The following is a 20,000-nucleotide window of genomic DNA, read 5'->3' on the forward strand; positions in this document are numbered from 1 at the left end:
GGTGTGTAGCTTTTGCCTTCAAACAACCCACAAATGTTTCACAGTGTTCTTTCTTTCCATTTATGTCCAAGTGCATGGAGGGTAAATATGTCTTACTTATAGTTCCTAATGGTGACTACGAATTTGTGATAATGTGATGTACATTTACTGGTAGATTTTGCAGCAGGGGCGAGAATGTTAATCGGTGTTTGGATCCTGTGTCTGTTTACCAGATATTTCCTGAGCACAGAAAAATCGAGGCAAAGCCGACACCTTTACAGGTGAGAACGCCTGCACGTAAAATAAATAAATGTTGGACCTGTTCACCATTGTCAAACAAAATGCAATGATACCTTCAATTTTGAATTACGAAATGGAAATAACAGCTATCAATGGGGAAAAAAAACAGGGTACAACTCCAAATAGGTCAATGGATTCACGATTTTCATTTGCTAATTTTTCAATTAGAAAAGAAAAGAAAAGAAAAGATTTAAGCCCACTTCACACCAATTGCGTAATCGTATAGGACCGTCGGATCCTCCCCTAGTGGCCGCCAGGTGAACTGCGTCTGGGTTTCGCATCACTAAATGTCAGAGAAAATGGGAGAGCTCGTTTTTTTCCAGTAGTAGTTTGCTCAGCTGGATATTTGCCATTTTCCATGAATGGGAGTTTGAAACGAAAGTGAAAAGAAATACACACACGTTATTTTGTTTGCTTCGTTTTAAGCCCAGTTTCAATACAAATAAATCAACGTCGTCATGTCCGGTCGTAGTGTCGGACGGAAACTTGTCGCAGGAGTTGAAGATTTCGAACGCATCCCAGAGCCTCGATCGGACGCGGATATACGTCATAGCTGAATCCGGCCTCTCCACAGTAATGAACCGACTTCCGATTTGTTCTTGTCGTTTGTCTTATTCGGTGTGAAGCGGGCTTTCGATTCATTTTGGTGATGGCCCATCCGTCTGTGTATAACCCAGCAATTCATTATTCGAAGCACCAGAAAACGACAGTAAATACACAAAGCATTACTAATCACTCAGAAGCAGGGTTGTTAAAGAGGGCAAGAGCAGGCATTGTGTGGTCCTGAATGGCTTCCAGGCAGACAGCCCGGGTTAATGTGTTTCTGTGGGAGGCAGCCAGGAAGCCGGCGGACAGGGACCCTCTGCGGTGCTGAAGTGGCAGAGACACGAGGGCCACCCCGTCACCTGTGATGAATGTGCTTGTCTCCTCTCTTGTCCACCTGATACAGTAGTTCTCATATTAGTTTGGGGTGGGTGTCATAACTTTGAGGTGCGGGAGCCGAATACGACAGAAAAGCCCAGATAGAGTGGTTTAAACGATATCAGCGATGAGGCCTAGTGGCGTATAGATCGTTGTGGTGGGACCCAATTACGTATAGACCGGGCCTGAGAGCACAATCTGTACTACAGATTTTCGTTTTAAAAGTATCGACCCCTCATTTGATCTTAGAAGTCATTTAGGTCAATGTTTTGTTTTCTTTCTTTTTCTTATAATTACGAAGCTCTATGTGTGGGAAATCAATCGGACATGCCGGGGGGAGGGCATGAAAGAGTGGCGTGAAAATGTCCCATTCTTCCGGCGCGGTCAATAACCCTGATCCTCTCTTATCTCTCAGCGTGGACCTGAATGGAGTCTTTCAGCGCCAGTGCCTCTCCTGTAATCTCATAGACGGGTGCAGTTTCTTCAAAGCTGAATTCAGCCCAAATAAAACCCATTTCACTCTCTATTGCCTAGGTAAACGCAGCACAGAAAACAACCAACCCCCCCACAGACACACACACACACACACACAGACATACACTCACAAATTATACAGTATACACACAACAAACAATCCCATACACATATGCCAAGATGAAGACCTTGAAAGCTGCTTTCTTCTCAGATAGTTGATTTGCTAAGTTTCCCCTTTGATCTGCTTCCCAGGCCCCGGAATCCCTAAAGTCACAGTTCACCGTACAAAGGATCCCTCCGGTAAGTGTTGCATCTGCTTATCTAATAATGTTATCCCCCCAGCAACCCCAGCAACCCCCACCCAGCCGCTGCTATTTCCCACAACCGCCTGGAGAGGGTGGTACAGTCAAGCAAATATTGGCGCCATACTGAATAAACAACCCAGCCAGATCCAACAGATTCCAACTTTCGCTTGTGAACACTGCCCTCTGTCTTCAGCTCTGTCACGTTCACACGTTTAATGCGGTTTTATTTGGCGACGTGAAGAGATTAAAGATATTGTCCCTCACACATAGCTTTATTCTCTATCAGAGAATGTGCTCTTTACCCCCCTGGTGTTTATCACTGTCTAGGGTACATTGTTCTGGAGGACAACAGTCCTTTGGCTGAAGCCCTGGAGGAGAAACATCTCCCCGAGACCGTCTTCCGGACGCTTTCGGCCGACAACCATGGTATGGGACTGAAATCATCCTTTAAAATCTGCATAAGGCAGTCTGCCATTACGATGTTGCCGTATCCAACGGTGACGACACTACAGCCGAGCTCGCTTGCGGTTCTTCAAATCGCTCCAGTTGTGGAGTTATCTAACCAGTGCCCCTGTGCGCTTTGTGCAGATCTGCACCTGAAGCTGTCCCTGCCGCAGGGATACGAGGCCGGCCTGCACCCGCTCCTCATCATTGTGTAAGAGCCACGGAGTCACGTGACGCCACGGAGTCACATGATGAGTGATAACGCTTTTGTGAAATCTTTGCTCGGTCATGCAGGGCCGACGGCATCAAAGCTTTTTTTTTTCCGGTGCATGGGTTGATTACGTTGATTGTGTTGCTCCAGATCCTAGTTATTCATTCCTTCCAGCCTCTGACCTTGCCAGCTAAATCCTGCCTCCCTCGCTGCCCTCAGGGATGGAGTCCCCGGCAGTCAGTCGGTGACGGAGGAGTTTGCCCTGGGCTGGCCCCAGGTCCTCTCCAGCACACACGGCGTGGCCTTAGCCTGGGTGGACGGCAGGAGCGGGGTCGGCCGTGGACAGAAGACCTCGGCTGTTGATCCCCGCAAGCTGAGCTCTCTGAGAGTCAAAGATCACCTGGGAGTCGTGGAGTCAGTGTCCCACTTAAATATCATTTGCCATTGAGGACATGTAACAGTGACAATCCATTATGTATTTTACATCACTAAATTGGCTGTTCACGGTGTCTTTCAACAGGTGGTTAATGCAATTACCGTACATTGATGATCGGCGAATGGCCCTCTATGGCAAGGTTGCAGTCTTGTTGTTTCTTTATAATTTGGCAGCTTAATAACACCAACCTATTTAGAATAGCCGTGTTTGTATATTTTACGGCTTTTTGTTTCTTTTTCTACAGGCATATGGCGGCTATTTAACCCTTAAAATGTTAGCTGCGACGGACAGGCTATTTCAGTGCACGGCTGCCGTGGCTCCTATAACTGACTTCAGACTTTATAGTGAGTTCCGATCATCCAACAATAATATGGTTTCGAGGGGGGAAAGTAAAGGATGGCATAACATAATGAATAAAACATGAACAGATTCAAACATCAACATACTCACATATAACGTATTCCCACACATTTAGGTGCGGCCTTCTCAGAGAGATACTTAGGCCTTCCAACGAAGGAGGAACACACTTATTCGGTGAGGGGTGACACGCGTGAGCTGTGACACTGGAGCCAGCTCTGCAATTAGGGTCTGGGTGACATATTGACATCACGATGAATTGATTTATTCATCTCTGCACGGTTCTGCGCATCTTTTCAGATGGCGTCTCTGCTGGAGGAAGCGAACAAGCTCAAAGACGAGAATTTCCTTATACTTCACGGAACTGCGGATGGTGAGATGGTCCGCACTATTCAGAGATTCTGCGGTTGCTATGTTGGATTTGAATGTAAATTACTTTCGTTTTCTGCGTGTGTGTGTGTGTGTGTGTGTGTGTGTGTGTGTGCAGCGAGGGTTCACTTCCAGCACAGCGCCGAGCTCCTCAACCGCCTAGTGAAGGTGGAGGCCAACTACTCGTTGCAGCTCTACCCGGACCAAGGCCACACGCTGAGCGAGCTCCGCAGCGTCCAGCACTTCCAGCGGTCGCTCGTGAGCTACCTCCAGACCTGCCTGCGGCACAGCGTCCTCCCCAAAGAGGAGCCAGAGGACGACGACGACGACGACGACTGAGCCGAGGGCGGGAAGACGCTCCGAGAGGACTGTGTACCATCTTACGCATCACTTTCGGCGTGGAAACGCCAGCCGCAGAAGCACAGCGAAACGGGGACCAACCTCGCCAGAGCTCCCTCCTCCTCCTCCTCCAACTTGTGACAAACTGACATCCGTCCCTTCCCTTCCTCCCCCCACAGGTCGTTTGTGTCGTCGTGCGTCAACATGAGCCCGGGGAGAAGGTGCGGGCTGTGGAGACGGACGCGTTCTCCAAAAAGTTTACAAAATAGTCAAAAACGTGCATGTCGTAACGGCTGCATGATGTGGAGTAGTTTACAACCGTGCATTCTTCTGTATTTTCTGCAGGTCCAACTGGGTTATATGTACACAAATAATAGTAATAATCCAGCTTAATCAAACAAAATGATTGTGCCAAATACATTTCAGACTTTACTACTGATTATATACGTGTCACTTGCATCAGTGTGGTAAAGAATGATCCCGCTCCTGAGGTGATCCACGCCACGTCAGATCCGGGTGTTTTGGGAGCGGCGAGGAGAAACATGTGAAACCACCTCAAGACATTTTACAATCCGTGTATGTTTATCTGTATAGTACACTGTATGTTTCAATACATTTGGAAATTTTCAAACGTTTCTTTGTACATTGTAAAAATTGAATTAGGTCTTTTTAAAATTTAAAGTGCACAATGCAGAGGTCTTCATCGGTACTGGGGTAAGCTGAACCGAGCCGCGCTTCGTACTGGGGAACTGCATGCAGTCGTTTTAAAACAGAATGTCCGACGAGAAGATTTTCCAACACACTTTGAGAAATAAATAATGAAGAATTTGTTTTACAACAAAGAAATGGTTTGGATTAATTTGGCCCTGGTCGCATTTGAACCAGGCAACAGGCGTTTTTTGGTGTTTGACGACTTCACACTGACTTCTATTTCCACAAATGTTTCTCCAAATAAGACATTGCAAACATTCTCTAAAATTCACACTTAAAGCGGCAAAAAATAATAATAACGTAAAATCGTCTGTGTTGTGTGGAAGCCCCAGGATTTAAATTGAAACTGCAAGGTTTGTTTTTCCAACGTCGGTTGACGCCCAAAAATGCAAATTGACTTACTGTACACTTTGCATTTCTCTTCCAAAATAAATATTTTGAGAGAAATGAGGCCTAAGATCCTGTCGCTCCGTCCTGTCTCCCTTCCAGGCCAGGCCTCCATCTCTCCTGCCTGCGGAATTTCCCACTCCCAAAGTCACAGCGTCACAGAGGTGTTCCTGGGGTACTTAAGCGGCTGGTTCGTGTTCCCCTCTGTCACTTCACGCGACCCCTGACCTCTGTCGCCAGTTCAGTTATCGGCGTTATATTCCGCATTCCCACATTAAAGGTCTCCATTGGTTGCATTCAACTCTGCGTCTCCAAACTCAGCGGACACCGTGGATCCACAGTCTGCATCATTTCCACTAAAATAAAAATAGAAATGTGACGGAGCAGAATGATCCTCGTGAGAATTGCGTTGACGACTCTCCCGCCCGCTGGTTCATCGCTCGCCGACCGTCATAGTACGAGGAATCGGAAGATCGACTCTTTTTCTTTTCTTTTAATCGAGTGACTCGTCCGGAGCCGAATCCCGGGGAAAAGGATCGAATCGACCATCGACGGAACGCTCCCGATTTGAGCCGTTGCGAGAGAAGGAGGGGGGGGGGGGGGGGAGGAGAGATGAGCGCTGTCCAATCAGCGCACAGCAGACAGCCGGCCGGCCAATCAGAGTGCCTCACGCCGCCGTTACGTTCCGCCCGCCGGCCAATCAGCTGTCCGTCTAGCTGTGGGCCCGGATCCCTCTCTTCAACCTTCTGCTTTCCGGAGGGGCACCTTCAACCTGCTCCTCGGCGCGCTGCCTCCCCGGTTCTCCCGCTGATAGACGAAGTAGTTGAAGCCCACGCCGCACACGGACGCCATGTCTTTTCTCACCGTCAGTCGGCTAGCGCCCAAACTCCTCAACCCGAAGGTGAGAGAACTCGGGACGCTCGCTGCCGTCTCTTTCCCCCCCCCCCACGACTGACGTTCGCTTCCCCGGGGAGCGTTAGCCGGTCGGTCGCTAAGCTAGCCCCAAGCGCGTTCATAAGAGTTAGCTTGTTGGCTAACCCGGGCGAGGGCGCGTTGGCAAGCCAAGATAGAAAACGCCTCAACATCCATTCGACAGATTGTGAATCATGAATCCGTCAGGGGTTGAGCGCTGGAAAAAAGGGTGGGCGTACCACGGCAGCCGGTTGAGAACCGGCTGCTATTAGCATGGGGGAAGCCTCTAGCGTTGGCTTCATTGTCGCACCCCGGACGGATCCCTCTGCGTGGTCTGTTGAGAGCCATCGCTGTGTTTAACATGATTGTGCTCTTACTGCGACTGTGTTTATCCAGGGTAATGCTTTTCTGCCCGGTTCAAGCACCTCCAAGCTAGCTATCCTTCCAACTGCTTTGACCTTCAGGTGGATATTTCAAGCATATGTCTTTTCAGAGCTCCACAATAGAAAATTGTTGTTCTATTTACAACTTTGGCCTTTTCCTAGAAAGCAATTTTATTAGTGAGTGTGTTCAAGCATTTAACAGCAATCAGAGCGAATTATTCTCAGTATACATTTACATTTTCACCAGAATGAACACACAACGGCTCTAAAAGCTTAGAATGGGATGATTATGGTCTTTTTATTATTATGCGTTGTAATCTTGCTGATGATTTACTTAGATGCAGACTCACTTCAGACACTGTCTAGACTTTCTACATACAACTTATTATCATCCTTGTAATTCGGAAGCGGTGCCTGACCCATAGTCACGTTAACCTTTGTTGACCTGTTTGCCTTATCAGCTGTCATGTTTGTTCAGAAGCTGCGTTTGGCCGTTTAGATATTGTCACACAAAGGGATTGGCACCGAAAATCGTTCCCTATTCGGTGGCAAAGTGGTTTAACATGCGTCTACTTAACGTATGTGCAGCAAGTGAACTTTTCAGAAGTGATTTCAACATTCTGGTTCGCGCTGAGGCTTCGTGCTTCACGTGAGTCACTAATGGGCGAAGCTCTACTTTTGTCTGCATTCAATATTGCTTCATCAGTTGTGCTATAAGGATTTGACCATGAATGTGAGGTACAGGTGTAAGCAAGTGTAATCCTGCCTTACCTGTCAGGCAGGTGAATGCAAGTAGTTAGTTGTGCGCTAAATATATACACGACCATGGGTGTAATCCATTCAGCTGTGAGGACAATGTGTAACCAAAGTGACGTGAGATCTTGCCTTTCTGTGGTGAACCTCTAAAGCCATAGTACAGTTGTAACTGTGAAGCCCAGGTTGCACCGAGTGGGCTTGGGGCAAGCTGCCCACATGCCCCTCGATCCCCTCCCCCCCGCCCCTGACTGTCGAGCAGGGAGTCCCGTTTCAGTGACGCGGCGCTGCAGTTGCAGGCTCAGCTGCGAGTTCTTCCTTGTTATCTTGTGGAAAGATCACTGGCCACCAGTCAAGCACTTTCGTAACCCAGGCTATCGTCATCGATGCTCGCCATGAGCCTTTATAATCCCTCCTACTATCCCAAGTACAATCCAGTTTAATTTTGAAAACCCTGTGGCGAACTGCTTCTGAACCATTACCTTTGCATTATTTTGACATTGAGGAAAAAAGTAAGGTGATAATTATCGTAATTGCGTTATCGCCCAGCTCTTGTTGAAATTCTGCTGTACTAAACGGTAATTACCGGATAACTGAAGCTCTGCATCCGTCAAGAATCCATCCGTCGGACTGAGATTCTTCAAGTCGAGCGGTCGTTTTTTTTTTGTGTGTTTTTTTTGTTGGTTTTTTTTTTTCAGTCAGTGTGCATTACAAATAACAGGATAAAATACAGATAGAAGCTTACAAAATGCACAGGGATAACATTTCAGTGACATTATAAATAAGGGGAATCATAAATATATTTGAACATGTGTGAATCATGCGTGTCCAGACACAAACACAGCTTTTCATGTGCCCTGATCGCCGTGCCCCATTCCCAAAATAAAACAACTAAAAATGGTGTGTAATTAGTTGTTTTTATTTGGAGGAACGGGGTATGAATAGGGATGGGTATGGTTAAGATTTTAACGGTACCACTATTCGTACAATATTGATTCGGTACTTTAATGGTACTCTTATTGGTTCTTTTTTATTTTTTTAAGAGGAAAAACTAAAACGAAGAGCAGAATTAACACTGCTTTATTTTCTACGCTTTATGCATGGAAAGAGGGTGATCAAGGTGCAATCTGCGCGCTTGTGCCTGTGTAGGAGGCAGGCAGAGGGAGCAGACCCCGCCCCTCCTTCTGCATATCTCCACGTCTCTGGCGATGGAGCGGGAGAGAGGTGAGATGTCTCTTCTGATGCAAAAATGCTTCTGAGACCAATATCTTAATCTTTGGTAATGGGTTATATAGCCTAAATAAATAGAAAAAAAAAATTCTTACATTCTCAAATACCGTTGACGGTACCGGTGACGCTGGAGCTTATCGATACTATTGTCTTTAATAATTAAGCCCTGCACCCATTTAATACCGGGTCAGTCGGTACATACCGACTCGTTCAGCACATAGTTTTGCGTAATATGTCCCCTTTAAGGAATTTGCTCTTACAAAAATCCATCTGCTGGTGGCACGTCACACTGGACACCGCATGCTTAGAAGTCGTAATTGTCTGCTTTTTTTTTTTTTTTGCTATAAAATAAGTTTGTATGTAGCCAAATCAGCAGATTTCTCCCAAAGAGACTGTTATGGTGACCAGCCAAGGCAGCCATAACAACATTTTTCTGCTTATCATATTTCACACAGGTTGATTGTACAAGTCCACCTTTCTGTGTTTTAATTTGTGTTCAGGGCTCCGGACTGCGACCTTGTCGTTTTTTTTGTCGTCATCGTAAATCAGTTGGAGTCACGAAGAAAGTGTCCCCATTACGCACAGTGCTTGTTTTGTTCCATAATGAGACATAAGATAAAATAACCTCCATCTAAAATAAAACCACTGTTTTGGCGTGTCGATCGCAGGCACGCGCATTGCTGGCAATGCGCACCGTCAGAGAGGGAGACAGGTGAGCCAATTGTGCCCGATTGCTCCCTCCCCGCACCCCTCCTCGTGATGCCACCCTAGGCGGCTGTCTATATCGCCTAGGAAGAGCTGGCCCTGCCTGCACAAAGCTCATTTACTTGTGAGCACAAAGAGGATGTCTGTGGATGTATGCGTGCAACATTTTCATTAAAAAAAAAAAAAATTCTTCTGAAACACGTACTGTTAATTTTCAATTTCGAACGTCATTTGTTTTTTTAAATTTGAATAGCATTAAATTATTTTACCGTTGTTTTACAGCCTGTGTGTGAGAGAGAGGCAGAGAGCTGAGGCTCATGCCTGTTAATGACACTAATGTACTGACCACTTACCTTGTGTTTACATTTGTTCATTTATTATTTGGAATACTATGTTTTCAAAAGCACAATTTAATTTGATTTTTTCTGTTTAAGATACTTCTTCAAAATTGTGACTTTCCTTTAAAATAGAACAGCACATTGTTTTCTCTAAATTGTATGTTTATTACCAAAGCATATGTCAGTAATACAGTTAAGATGGAAACAATATGAATTTGTGCAAGTCGATTTCAGTGGTTCTTCTATGTTTTGTGCTGGTGCTCCTAACATTTTCAGGAGGGAGCACCAGTACTACTAGTGGAAAAAGTTAGTCTGAAGCCCTGGTGTTGTCATCTTTGCTGGATTTTTGTATTGAGTCCTAAAATCCTATTTGCTGTTTCTTGTCTTTCACTCAGAATGCCACCTCCATCCTTGTGGCTTCCAGACATGCCAGTACATCAACTGTAAGTATTGTTAAAGTAGAGACATTTTTCCAAGTTTCTTTGCTAACCTACTTTTTCTTCAATACTGACTACTATCGCACTCTTATACAATGTTTTCGCTTAATGTTTGCATGACTGTTGAAATTATTTCTGTCAAATCCAATGTTTCTTCAAGACCACTTTGACTGACCCCAGTTCATTTTAGACATGTATTTATCAATAGAGGGTTTCACAAAGGTTTAAGTCCACACCTAATTACATTTTTACAGAATCTGAAGGATGTTCTGGCAGACCTTATCCCCAAAGAACAGACCAGGATCAAGAACTTCAAACAGCAATATGGCAAAACCAACATTGGGCAAATTAATGTTGATATGGTGAGTAACTCCTATTACGCAGTACTGCAGCCACAACATTTAAAGCTGTTTTGGTTTTCAGGAACTCAAGGTTCTGAGTATTCCAAGGGCCACAAACAAATATCTACTACTTTTAGTCAAATCAAAGTAGACATGTTTTTGAAAGAGTAGCGTCCAAAAAATGGTGGTGATGGGGCTGATTAGGAACTGTTGTGCGATAATCTGTTCCCGGGAATATACAATAATATTAATAAGTAATAAAAGACCAGACAAATTAATATTCAAGGGAAGTTTATTTGTTATAAAAAATAATAAAGCTGTTTCAGAATGTTGCAGTATTAATAATAAATAATAATCCATTTTATTTGTAGCGCTTTTCAAGGTACTCAAAGACACTTTACATCACATAAAAAAAATAAATCACAGTCAAATGCAACAATGCATTAAAAGCATGATTACGGGAAAGGTTAAAGAAAACACAAGAAAATATTTGTAAATGTTGAAAACATCCATACTATTAGGATGAAGCTGATTACATGGTCCAAATGTGTTTTCTAACCCCTAACTGGTTTATCCATAATATTCACTGTATTGGTTAGACTCTAAGGATGCAGGATACAAAAGTTGTTCTCAATCTCCCTTGATTGTGAGGAAACCCTACTTGGCCACACACACACACACACACACACACACACACACACACACACACACACACACACACACACCACTGCAGCCATGTCATCTTGTTCTTTTTGTCATTCACATCACCCCTGACAACCTATTACAGGCCATCAATGGGTTTTTGAGGAATTACTTCATTATATGAAAGATCGCTTGAACAGCAACTCTTCAGTTTGAATTTGAAAATACAAGAAATACCAAAATGATTTTCCTTTGCTTGAATAGAAGGATATATAATTTTCCATTGCACACTTGTGTCACCTATCTGTCATGTGATCAAAAACCACATTTTCCATTACGCAGTAATAGAAACCTTTACCTCAGAAGTTGCAAGTTAATGTCTAGTTTGAAGTAGCCCAGATTATGTAGAATGATAATGTGTCTTTGGTTTTCTTTTTCTACAGGTCTATGGTGGGATGAGAGGAATGAAGGGTCTGGTGTATGAGACTTCTGTGTTGGATCCAGATGAGGTTGGTATTCTTAATGGTCAAAGATAACACGAAGGTCAAGGCTTTAATTACTTATTTTTAATTACTCTGCTTAGATCGACACAATAGCACAGCTACATGGCATTCAGATTGACATGCCTGACTTTCTTTCTTTTCTTTCTTTTTTTAACTTCAGTTCAGAGGAATTGCTTTTAATATAACTTTAGTTATCAGAAACTAAGTCCTTCCCTTTTCGCAATCACACATTTTATTAAAGCCTGAATTAACTGTTTATTCGCTTATTGGACGTCGGATGGACTTTGCCGATCTACGTGCCGATCCAAATTCCATTCCATAGCTTGCGCTGGACCATGAACCCACCGTTTTATTGTGCTAATTTAATGGTCTGCCTCCTTGAGAATTAAAACTCGGCAAATAATTGACCTGTTAAGGGCAATGAGTGTATAGGAACTGGCAGTTGGAGTTGGTAAAACCGTCCCTGATTGTAGCAGCCATTCAGCTGTGTGTGTCCCCAAAATAAGACGTCCTGATTCCGACGTATATAACATGCGTCGCCATAGAGCTGCTAGGAGTTGTAATTCTATCAGTGCACCGCCAGAACGAAACAAATCACCAGATGAGGACTTAAAAACTACTCATACGCTCTTTGGCTTGCCGGTTGTGTCAGGTTTAAAACCAGAATAGTCCTACGTCAACGTCGCCGCCATATTGGAATGTGTCAGACCGGCCTGTAAACAAATATAAGTAAACTGGGACGCTGCAGTTGTTCTGGATAAAAAACACTATAACGTTTACATTTCGCAACCGATTTTAATGAGTTGTTTTTATATTCAAGGTTTTATGATCTACTGAGTAGAGAGAGTTTTTTTGGGCGGGGGATATTTTTTTTTTCCGTCCCTACTCCACGACTGTTCCAATATGGCACCGACTAGAGATGGGCATGATTAATCGATTAGTTCACTCAGGCAGTGATGTTGACTATTGATTCCCCCCCTTCTCCCGTTGATTATTGATTTTACTTTTTCCCCGCCCAGACTCTTTGTCTAGCACACATTTCACGAGAAACTCCACCAAGACTCTAATAAGTGTAGCATACAGGGCAGCGAGCTTGTATGAGAATATGATGGCGGCGAGACACAGAAGTGTGGTGTTATTTTACCCAAGCCGAGAACAAAGTAGTGTGCACATTGTGTGGGATGAAGCTGTCTTACCACGGTTCTACTACTGTGATGCAGAGTTATTTGCAACTTCAGAATCAGAAATACTATAATTCGGCGCCAAAGTATTAAACTGAAAGGCAAAGCAGACAAACAACAGAAGCGAGTGTAAACAAACATGGCGGAAGTTACTCATTGGATGGATTACTAACATCTGCCCGTTAACTGAAGGTGAGATGTTGCCGATCAATTATCGGTTCTTATGTGCATATTGAACCGTAGGGGCTTACCAAACGGTTTGATAACATTCCGTGTACTGTTGCATCCCTAGTAATTACGTGCGCCGTCGTCGACCTTGGGAAAAAATATTTTAATGCCCATCCCTAGCGGCGACATTGATGTACGATCCAAGGGTCCGGATCCAGTTCTTGATCCTTTTATTTTTTTCAAAGATTCACTTTGAAATCCTGTGGTTCTGTAACCCCTCCCCTCCCTCTCCTGTCAATCACTAAATACCGACTGATACGCGGCGCAGCAGTACTTTTATTATCCACCGAGGCGGAACACTGCATTGCTAAAATTGGAAAGTGGGGGAGTAATAATCAAGCACAAAAATGTGACCGCAATGTTGGCCGATTTTCACCATGACTGGCCAATCAGAGTCAGATATATCAGATTCTGTGCCGGTCAAATTGACACGCTCTATACTGTACCGGTAAAAATGTTTCGATACTCAAACCCGACACCAATGGAATGTTACCTAGTTGCATAGTGACGCTCAAAGGGAGGGAAAGAAAGAAAATGTCAGCTGTTTGGAGGTACTTCAAGGTAAGCTAATAAGATTAGATTAATTATTTATCTGTCGCTGTCACTACAGCAGAGCGTTTGCTCTGGTTGTGCCTAGTGCATGTCTGATGAAAGGTTTGACTCTTTTTTTTGAGACTCTGTTCTTGACGGGTCACTTGGTAAAACCTGTCATTTGATTTAGTTGGTTTAATGCGCGGTGAGTGAAGGGGGAAGAGTCGGCCATTTATTATTATATTTTTGGCATTAATTGCAATTTATTTTAGAATGGCAAGAATCATATAAATATAATAGAAAGTTATATTTGCACTTCAAAGTGAAAGACTTTCATATGAAGTTTGAACTGGACATTTCCATGTTAATTATATGTTGCGTCCTACTAAAATTCAGTGAGTTTCAGGTTGCATGATACAGAATCTTGGTGACAGTCCCATATTCTATTTTATTGGAACTCAGTGACCGTTCCACATTGTATTTTATTTTTTTGGAACTCAGTCCTATGACGTGATTGTGACCAGATCACACAATGTATATGTCATTGACAGATATACCCAATGAGACCAAATGATGAGAAAATAAAAATGATTTCACGGATATTAACTCAAAATGATCGGACGACAATGTGAAAGTTATTTGATAGTCAATGTTTTATTATGGACATACAGTTGAATGAAAATCTAAGTTGGCCACAAGTGTTCAGACTTAAAAAAAAAAATCAGAAATCACAATCAGCCAACAAAATTGCGATATGGTTTGCATCAGTATTTTATCTTTAAATTGCATTGTTGAGGTGGGCTTGAAGTGACTGCTACCTCCCCCCCATTTTACAACACTCGTTTCCCTATTGGTATGCAGGGCATCCGTTTCCGTGGCTACAGTATTCCAGAGTGTCAGAAACTTCTGCCCAAGGCTCCAGGAGGCCAGGAGCCGCTGCCTGAGGGCCTCTTTTGGCTGCTGGTCACAGGACAGGTTCCCACCGAAGAGCAGGTGAGACTTGTTTGACATGGTATGTATGAATGTGTCATGTGTGTGACGAATAAACCTCTTGAATTTTGGTCATCCTGTTCTCCTGGGTGAAGTCATCCCATATTAGCGCCAGTCCTAAGTTTACTTGTTACAAAGCAGGAGAATTTTTCTATTGCTGATCAATCGGATCTGGGTTTTCGTTCACCCACTTTCAGCCCCCCCACCTTACTTACCATCTTAACTTTTCCAACTACATTGGACAATTCCATCTCCTCGCTTTGCTTCACCCTCTTAGGTCCAAGCTGAATTCAGAGAAGTGTTGTGATTTTGGTGTGGTCTGATATTTATCTAAATATAAAGTCAAAATAGTTGATCAAATCCGATGTATAAATAGGTAAATACAAGGTTTTATCACAACTGTTGACAACTTTATTTCAATGGCCCCAAGGTGTAAGAGGAGCCATTAGCTAATGACCTGAAAATTCATGATCCCTGGTGGGGGCCATTAGAGGTGTCGATCTGCAGCAGGCTGGGCCCTCTCTCTGTCGGACAAATGTGATGTGAAAGGAATGAGGCTGTAGGCGAGTGGAAGTGGTGAGAGTGAGCAATGCAAGAAATGTTTTTAGTTTTGAAAGATTTATTGAAAACTTTATACAAAAACTGCAAAAAATGGTGCAAGATGATTTTCTGTGGCAGCTTGTAGAGGTGCTGTCATACTGTAAAAAAAAAAGTGTAAGGAAATGTGATTTTAACATAAGACATATCTCTACAGACTCCATACATCACACCAGGCAGGGGAATGCCACATATTACATACAGCTCACCAGCTTACGGACTTATACACAATATATACAATATATACACAAACAAGATCAAGATTCAAGAAGTTTATTTGTCACCTACATATACATACGTTCATACATGTATGCAATGAAATGTCTTTGCAACGCACCTGGAGATTATGCACAATAGTTACTAAACTGAACATGAAAATTTCGACCGAGCTAACTAACTGAAACTATCTGATTCCTAAAACGTAATGCAGTTAGTGAATAGAATAATATCAATAAAATAAAAATGAGACTCAAAAAGATAATACAAGGTGGGGGGTACAAAATACGCCAATACAATAATGCAAATTCATTGGAAACATACCTTCGTCTAGGACAACCTACGGCTCCCGAGGGCATGTGGCTCTTCAGTGGCTCGCTGTGGCTTTGCCAAAAAATTGATATGGAAATTAATAATGGTAATTTTTGAGCACTTTAATTTTCATTTGTCATTGTTGTAGGCCTTAAGTGATTCTTACATTCTTCACTTGTAAAAATGTCTAGCCTATACACCCTATAATAAATGTTTTAACATTTCAGTCAAATAAAATGTGCATCAGTAGGTTTAAGTTTTCTGAGTCCCAGCTTTAAAGGAGCGCATCTGCTCGATAAGCACACCACAGGAAGTGAGGAGGCGGGTCCTCACCCGTCGAGCAACCAATCAAAGCTTGCGAGCATGCAGACAGCTGGGAGTGGATACTGGATTGCGGTGGCACGCGCTCTCGGGGAACACACTCATATTGACATAAAGAGTTTGTGCGGGTGACCCATTTGCTTGCCTTCACCGCCAACGCTGCTGGCTTACCGCTATGGTTGATCTGCGGCGAGCGATTAGCAAACAAAGACGGTAATATTGAAAGACATTCCCAGAACACACACACACTGCATTTGTTGAAAGTATGCGGCTGGGGATGTTAGAAAGAGCCATTTTGGAACTGCTGCGGAAAGCAGATCAAATGTACTTTTTAAGAATTTTAACATGAATAAAGTAATTTTCAACATAAATTGAATAAATTGATGCAGCAAAGGCAGGTTGTTGTACAAAAATTAAGCAGAATGCAGGAAATGAAGTGTTTCACGTTCTAAATTTTATGGGGGGGGGGGGGGCCCAGACCCCCCCCCCCCCCCCCCCCGCTGCATGTGACGCCGCCTATGTTCAAACAAAACCTAAGCCACGGCTCCCACCAGCGGCAGCTTGCAGCCAAATCACCTGAGACGTCTCTTCAGTGTCCTGCCTCTCATTTGCACTTGACTGCATTAAAAAAAAAAACGAAGGCTCATGTTGGTAGGCTAATTCAGACTTAATAGGGCTGTGTTACCTTCATTACAAGGCTTCATTATTTTCTTTTATTTTTTTCTTTTTTTTTTTGCCTAAAAATAGCTGTTTTGATAGTAAAGGTGCCGACCCCTGGTCTAGGAAGACTACGTGGCTGTTGTGTGGCAACTTTGCGCAACATCACTGTAACCATAAGTAAAACAAAAAGGTTGTAAAATGCAGACTAGGACTAAATTGAGAGGAGAGCAGAGCTGCATAAAGGCTGCGTGCTACTGTTTTCAGCTATCGCCTGGATGTGCTGTAAGAACGAAAAATATCCCCCTTTACCTTGTAACTACCGCCGGTAACGTAAGCAAACTTGACCTTGATATCATCCCAGCAAACAGGATTCCATGAAATGGTCTCTAGCTAGCTTAGCTACCAATCAATCCACCTAGTACTCTGGCTAGCTAACATTAGCGTTAGTGAATAGGTGTACAAGACGCAGTAATAATTTCAACGTTAGCTTGTGCTTGTAAAAAAAAAATAATGTTACTTACTCATCGTCAGCTATTGGGTCCTCAGCTGGGTCAATTCTTGATTCAAAATGCTTTCTTTCTTCCTTCTGAATCTTCCTCAGTATCAGGACATGATGATTTATCGAATCCGTCCATACGTCACACTCATTATGCAAAGCAGCCATCGGGGCTGAATGGAAGGATGTGGATCCAGGAGCCGCGAAGCCATTGACATGATAAATAGGTGTTGGTTTGGAAAGACAGAACAAATGCAAGTCTAACTCAATGCCAAATCTAACCTTATTTAATAAATATAATATTGCTTTAAAATGGAAAGTCGCGATTCTAACGTTTTTGGCATTTTTCTTGCCGCGCGCATATGATAAAATTACGTGGAGGTAGAGAGAGATTTATAAAGCCAAGTCACTTTTTTTTCCTGCCATCGACCTGAAAGTGTTAAACGAGCACTTCATGTCTTTTGGGGAACTGGAAAACCAAGTACATCAAGTTACCTCGTCACAATGTTGTTGTTGTTGTGCTTCCATCGCTCAGGTGAGCTGGCTATCCAAGGAATGGGCCAAGAGAGCGGCTCTCCCCTCCCATGTTGTCACCATGCTGGACAACTTCCCCACGAACCTGCACCCCATGTCCCAGTTCAGTGCCGCCATCACGGCGCTGAACAGCGAGAGCGGCTTCGCACGAGCTTATTCCGAGGGTGTTCCCAAGACCAAGTACTGGGAGGTGAGCTGCACCTGTACCAGTAGGCTTTGTTTATGGGACGTGGCATAATGTACCATGGTCTGCCTACCTGTTTACCATCATGCCTTGTGAAAATGCCCTTGAGTGTGTGTGTTTTAAAACCTCTCCGTCGGCCTCTCTAGTTCATCTACGAGGACTCCATGGATTTGATTGCCAAGCTGCCTTGCGTTGCCGCCAAGATCTACCGCAACTTGTACCGCGAGGGCAGCAGCATCGGCGCCATCGACTCCAACCTGGACTGGTCCCACAACTTCACCAACATGCTGGGATACAGCGACGCCCAGTTCACCGAGCTCATGAGGCTCTACCTGACCATCCACAGGTAAGGCGGCGTTCCCCGATTGGAAACATTGCGCTGCATCATGCAACCTCCCCTCCAATTCTCTGAGTGAGGTTTACCTTTTTCATTTTCCATTCAAGAAAGAAACGAAGGAAATAAAATAAATCTAGATCTTTCCCTGTGAGCTCATATCATATATTGCTATATTATAATCGCAAGATTTGCCCTTTTTAGTGGCAGGCACGTGCAGAGGGAGGGGGCTTGCCCCTTGTTACCCTATGGTGCCTCTTTTATCAGGCACGTTTTTTGTGAATGGGCATCGAGGTAGAGGATTGTCTGGACAAGATATGCATATTCATGAGGAATGTGTCCTCGTCGCACCAGCGATGTGTGCACAGCGGCTCACACATCACGGGATCATGGATCTGCGCTCGGCTGTGAACCGGAGCTGGGGGTCCATGTGCCATTTTTATTTTTTATTTCTTTTGGGGGGACACCTGCCCCTCTTGACGTCTCTGCACGGGCCTGTAGAGCAGGGAAGTGAGATCCAATCACCAGTGGTTACTTGACAGCTCCGACTGGAGAGGGCGAGAGCTGTCTCTCTCTCTCTCCGCTCCAGTTTCAGAACACGCTAAACAGCACTAACACGGTTTCAGTACTTTGATTTGTCCTGGCGGATTTAAAAAAAAAAAAAAAGGTTTGAATCATCTGTCATCAATGTCAATCGGGATTGATGGAGTCTTATCACCGATAGACGATTTAATCGTAAATCTTAAAGTCTGAACTTCAGGCTTGGGCAGATTTACTTGGTTTTTGCCGTTGCTGCCCTTGGCTCCCGAGTTTAGGAAATGTGCAGGGTGGGGTTGAGGGTGCGTCATTGAACAATCAGTCACAACACTTTCACGTGTTTGTGCCCTGCAGCCTCAGATGTCTTCTGCTCTGTAAAAAGACTGCTCACTGCTTCACCGGGAACAAGTCTGAAAACGATGCCAGTTCAGCGCCACCTCCATAAACATGGAGGTGGAGCCCTGGCAGTCTTTTCAAGGCTTTGGAATACAGCCCGTGATTCATGGGATTGTCTGCCCCCCGGTGTAACAGAGCAACAGGATGACCCACTTATAATAATAATAATAATAAATAAAAAAATGTTTCAAGACATTTGTTGTTGATCTTCCTCTTTCAGTGACCACGAGGGAGGAAACGTCAGTGCTCACACGAGCCACCTGGTGGGCAGTGCCCTGTCCGACCCCTACCTGTCCTTCAGCGCCGCCATGAACGGCCTGGCCGGCCCACTGCACGGCCTGGCCAATCAGGTTTGCGCGCGATATATTCCTGCGGCATCGGTGTCCCCGCTTTTTATTTTTTCGAGCGGCTTTCTGATGGGACGTTCTCCCTCGCGTCCTCCAGGAGGTGCTGGTGTGGCTGACGGCGCTGCAGAAGGAGCTCGGCGGAGAAGTGTCTGACGAGCGAATGAGGGATTACATCTGGAACACGCTCAAATCCGGCAGGGTAAGTGGCACACTATACGAGTCCACCATTGCTGATGTGTTTTCACTGCTCCACCGGTAACATTCCGTGGTGGGCGGTTTGAGCGGCGGCGTGCGGTTTTGGGCCCGACGCGGCACGGTGTGCTCTGCTCACGCAGGCCTTCTCCTTTTATTTTGGCAGGTGGTCCCAGGATACGGTCATGCTGTCCTGAGGAAGACCGACCCACGCTACACCTGCCAGCGGGAGTTTGCCCTGACGCACCTGCCCAACGACCCCATGTTCAAGATGGTGGCCCAGCTTTACAAGATTGTGCCCAACGTGCTGTTGGAGCAGGGCAAGGCCAAGAACCCCTGGCCCAACGTGGACGCCCACAGCGGAGTCTTGCTGCAGGTGAGGAGCAGGGGGCGACGGGTGGATGACACCGACCGATCGTTGTCGAAAGTCTCATTCGGCCCGCTCCTGTTCAGTTTCAAGCGCATCG

General features: G+C 44.6%; 2 protein-coding genes across 2 annotated transcripts in view; both read left to right on the forward strand.

Moving 5' to 3' along the window:
• Window positions 1–4,135, forward strand: part of LOC307241218 (inactive dipeptidyl peptidase 10) — a gene marked incomplete at both ends in the record, with an annotated part of 24,195 nt that extends 20,060 nt beyond the window's left edge. The window contains 11 exons of the mRNA XM_080015256.1: window positions 213–260; window positions 1,616–1,734; window positions 1,927–1,974; window positions 2,307–2,405; window positions 2,568–2,634; window positions 2,854–3,048; window positions 3,155–3,209; window positions 3,315–3,414; window positions 3,546–3,604; window positions 3,728–3,800; window positions 3,915–4,135. Coding sequence (XP_079871382.1) covers window positions 213–260; window positions 1,616–1,734; window positions 1,927–1,974; window positions 2,307–2,405; window positions 2,568–2,634; window positions 2,854–3,048; window positions 3,155–3,209; window positions 3,315–3,414; window positions 3,546–3,604; window positions 3,728–3,800; window positions 3,915–4,135 — 1,084 coding nt within the window. The remainder of the gene's footprint in view (window positions 1–212; window positions 261–1,615; window positions 1,735–1,926; window positions 1,975–2,306; window positions 2,406–2,567; window positions 2,635–2,853; window positions 3,049–3,154; window positions 3,210–3,314; window positions 3,415–3,545; window positions 3,605–3,727; window positions 3,801–3,914) is intronic.
• Window positions 4,136–5,962: 1,827 nt separating this feature from the next.
• Window positions 5,963–20,000, forward strand: part of cs (citrate synthase) — a 16,727-nt gene continuing 2,689 nt past the window's right edge. Inside the window, exons 1-10 of the mRNA XM_080015007.1 lie at window positions 5,963–6,134; window positions 9,950–9,997; window positions 10,246–10,353; window positions 11,418–11,483; window positions 14,279–14,410; window positions 17,545–17,733; window positions 17,874–18,073; window positions 19,215–19,344; window positions 19,439–19,540; window positions 19,700–19,909. Of these exons, the coding sequence (XP_079871133.1) occupies window positions 6,084–6,134; window positions 9,950–9,997; window positions 10,246–10,353; window positions 11,418–11,483; window positions 14,279–14,410; window positions 17,545–17,733; window positions 17,874–18,073; window positions 19,215–19,344; window positions 19,439–19,540; window positions 19,700–19,909 (1,236 nt within the window). The 5' untranslated portion in view covers window positions 5,963–6,083. The remainder of the gene's footprint in view (window positions 6,135–9,949; window positions 9,998–10,245; window positions 10,354–11,417; window positions 11,484–14,278; window positions 14,411–17,544; window positions 17,734–17,873; window positions 18,074–19,214; window positions 19,345–19,438; window positions 19,541–19,699; window positions 19,910–20,000) is intronic.

Source organism: Zeus faber, assembly GCF_960531495.2.
Source record: "Zeus faber genome assembly, chromosome: 15".
In the NCBI taxonomy this organism is placed as follows: domain Eukaryota; kingdom Metazoa; phylum Chordata; class Actinopteri; order Zeiformes; family Zeidae; genus Zeus; species Zeus faber.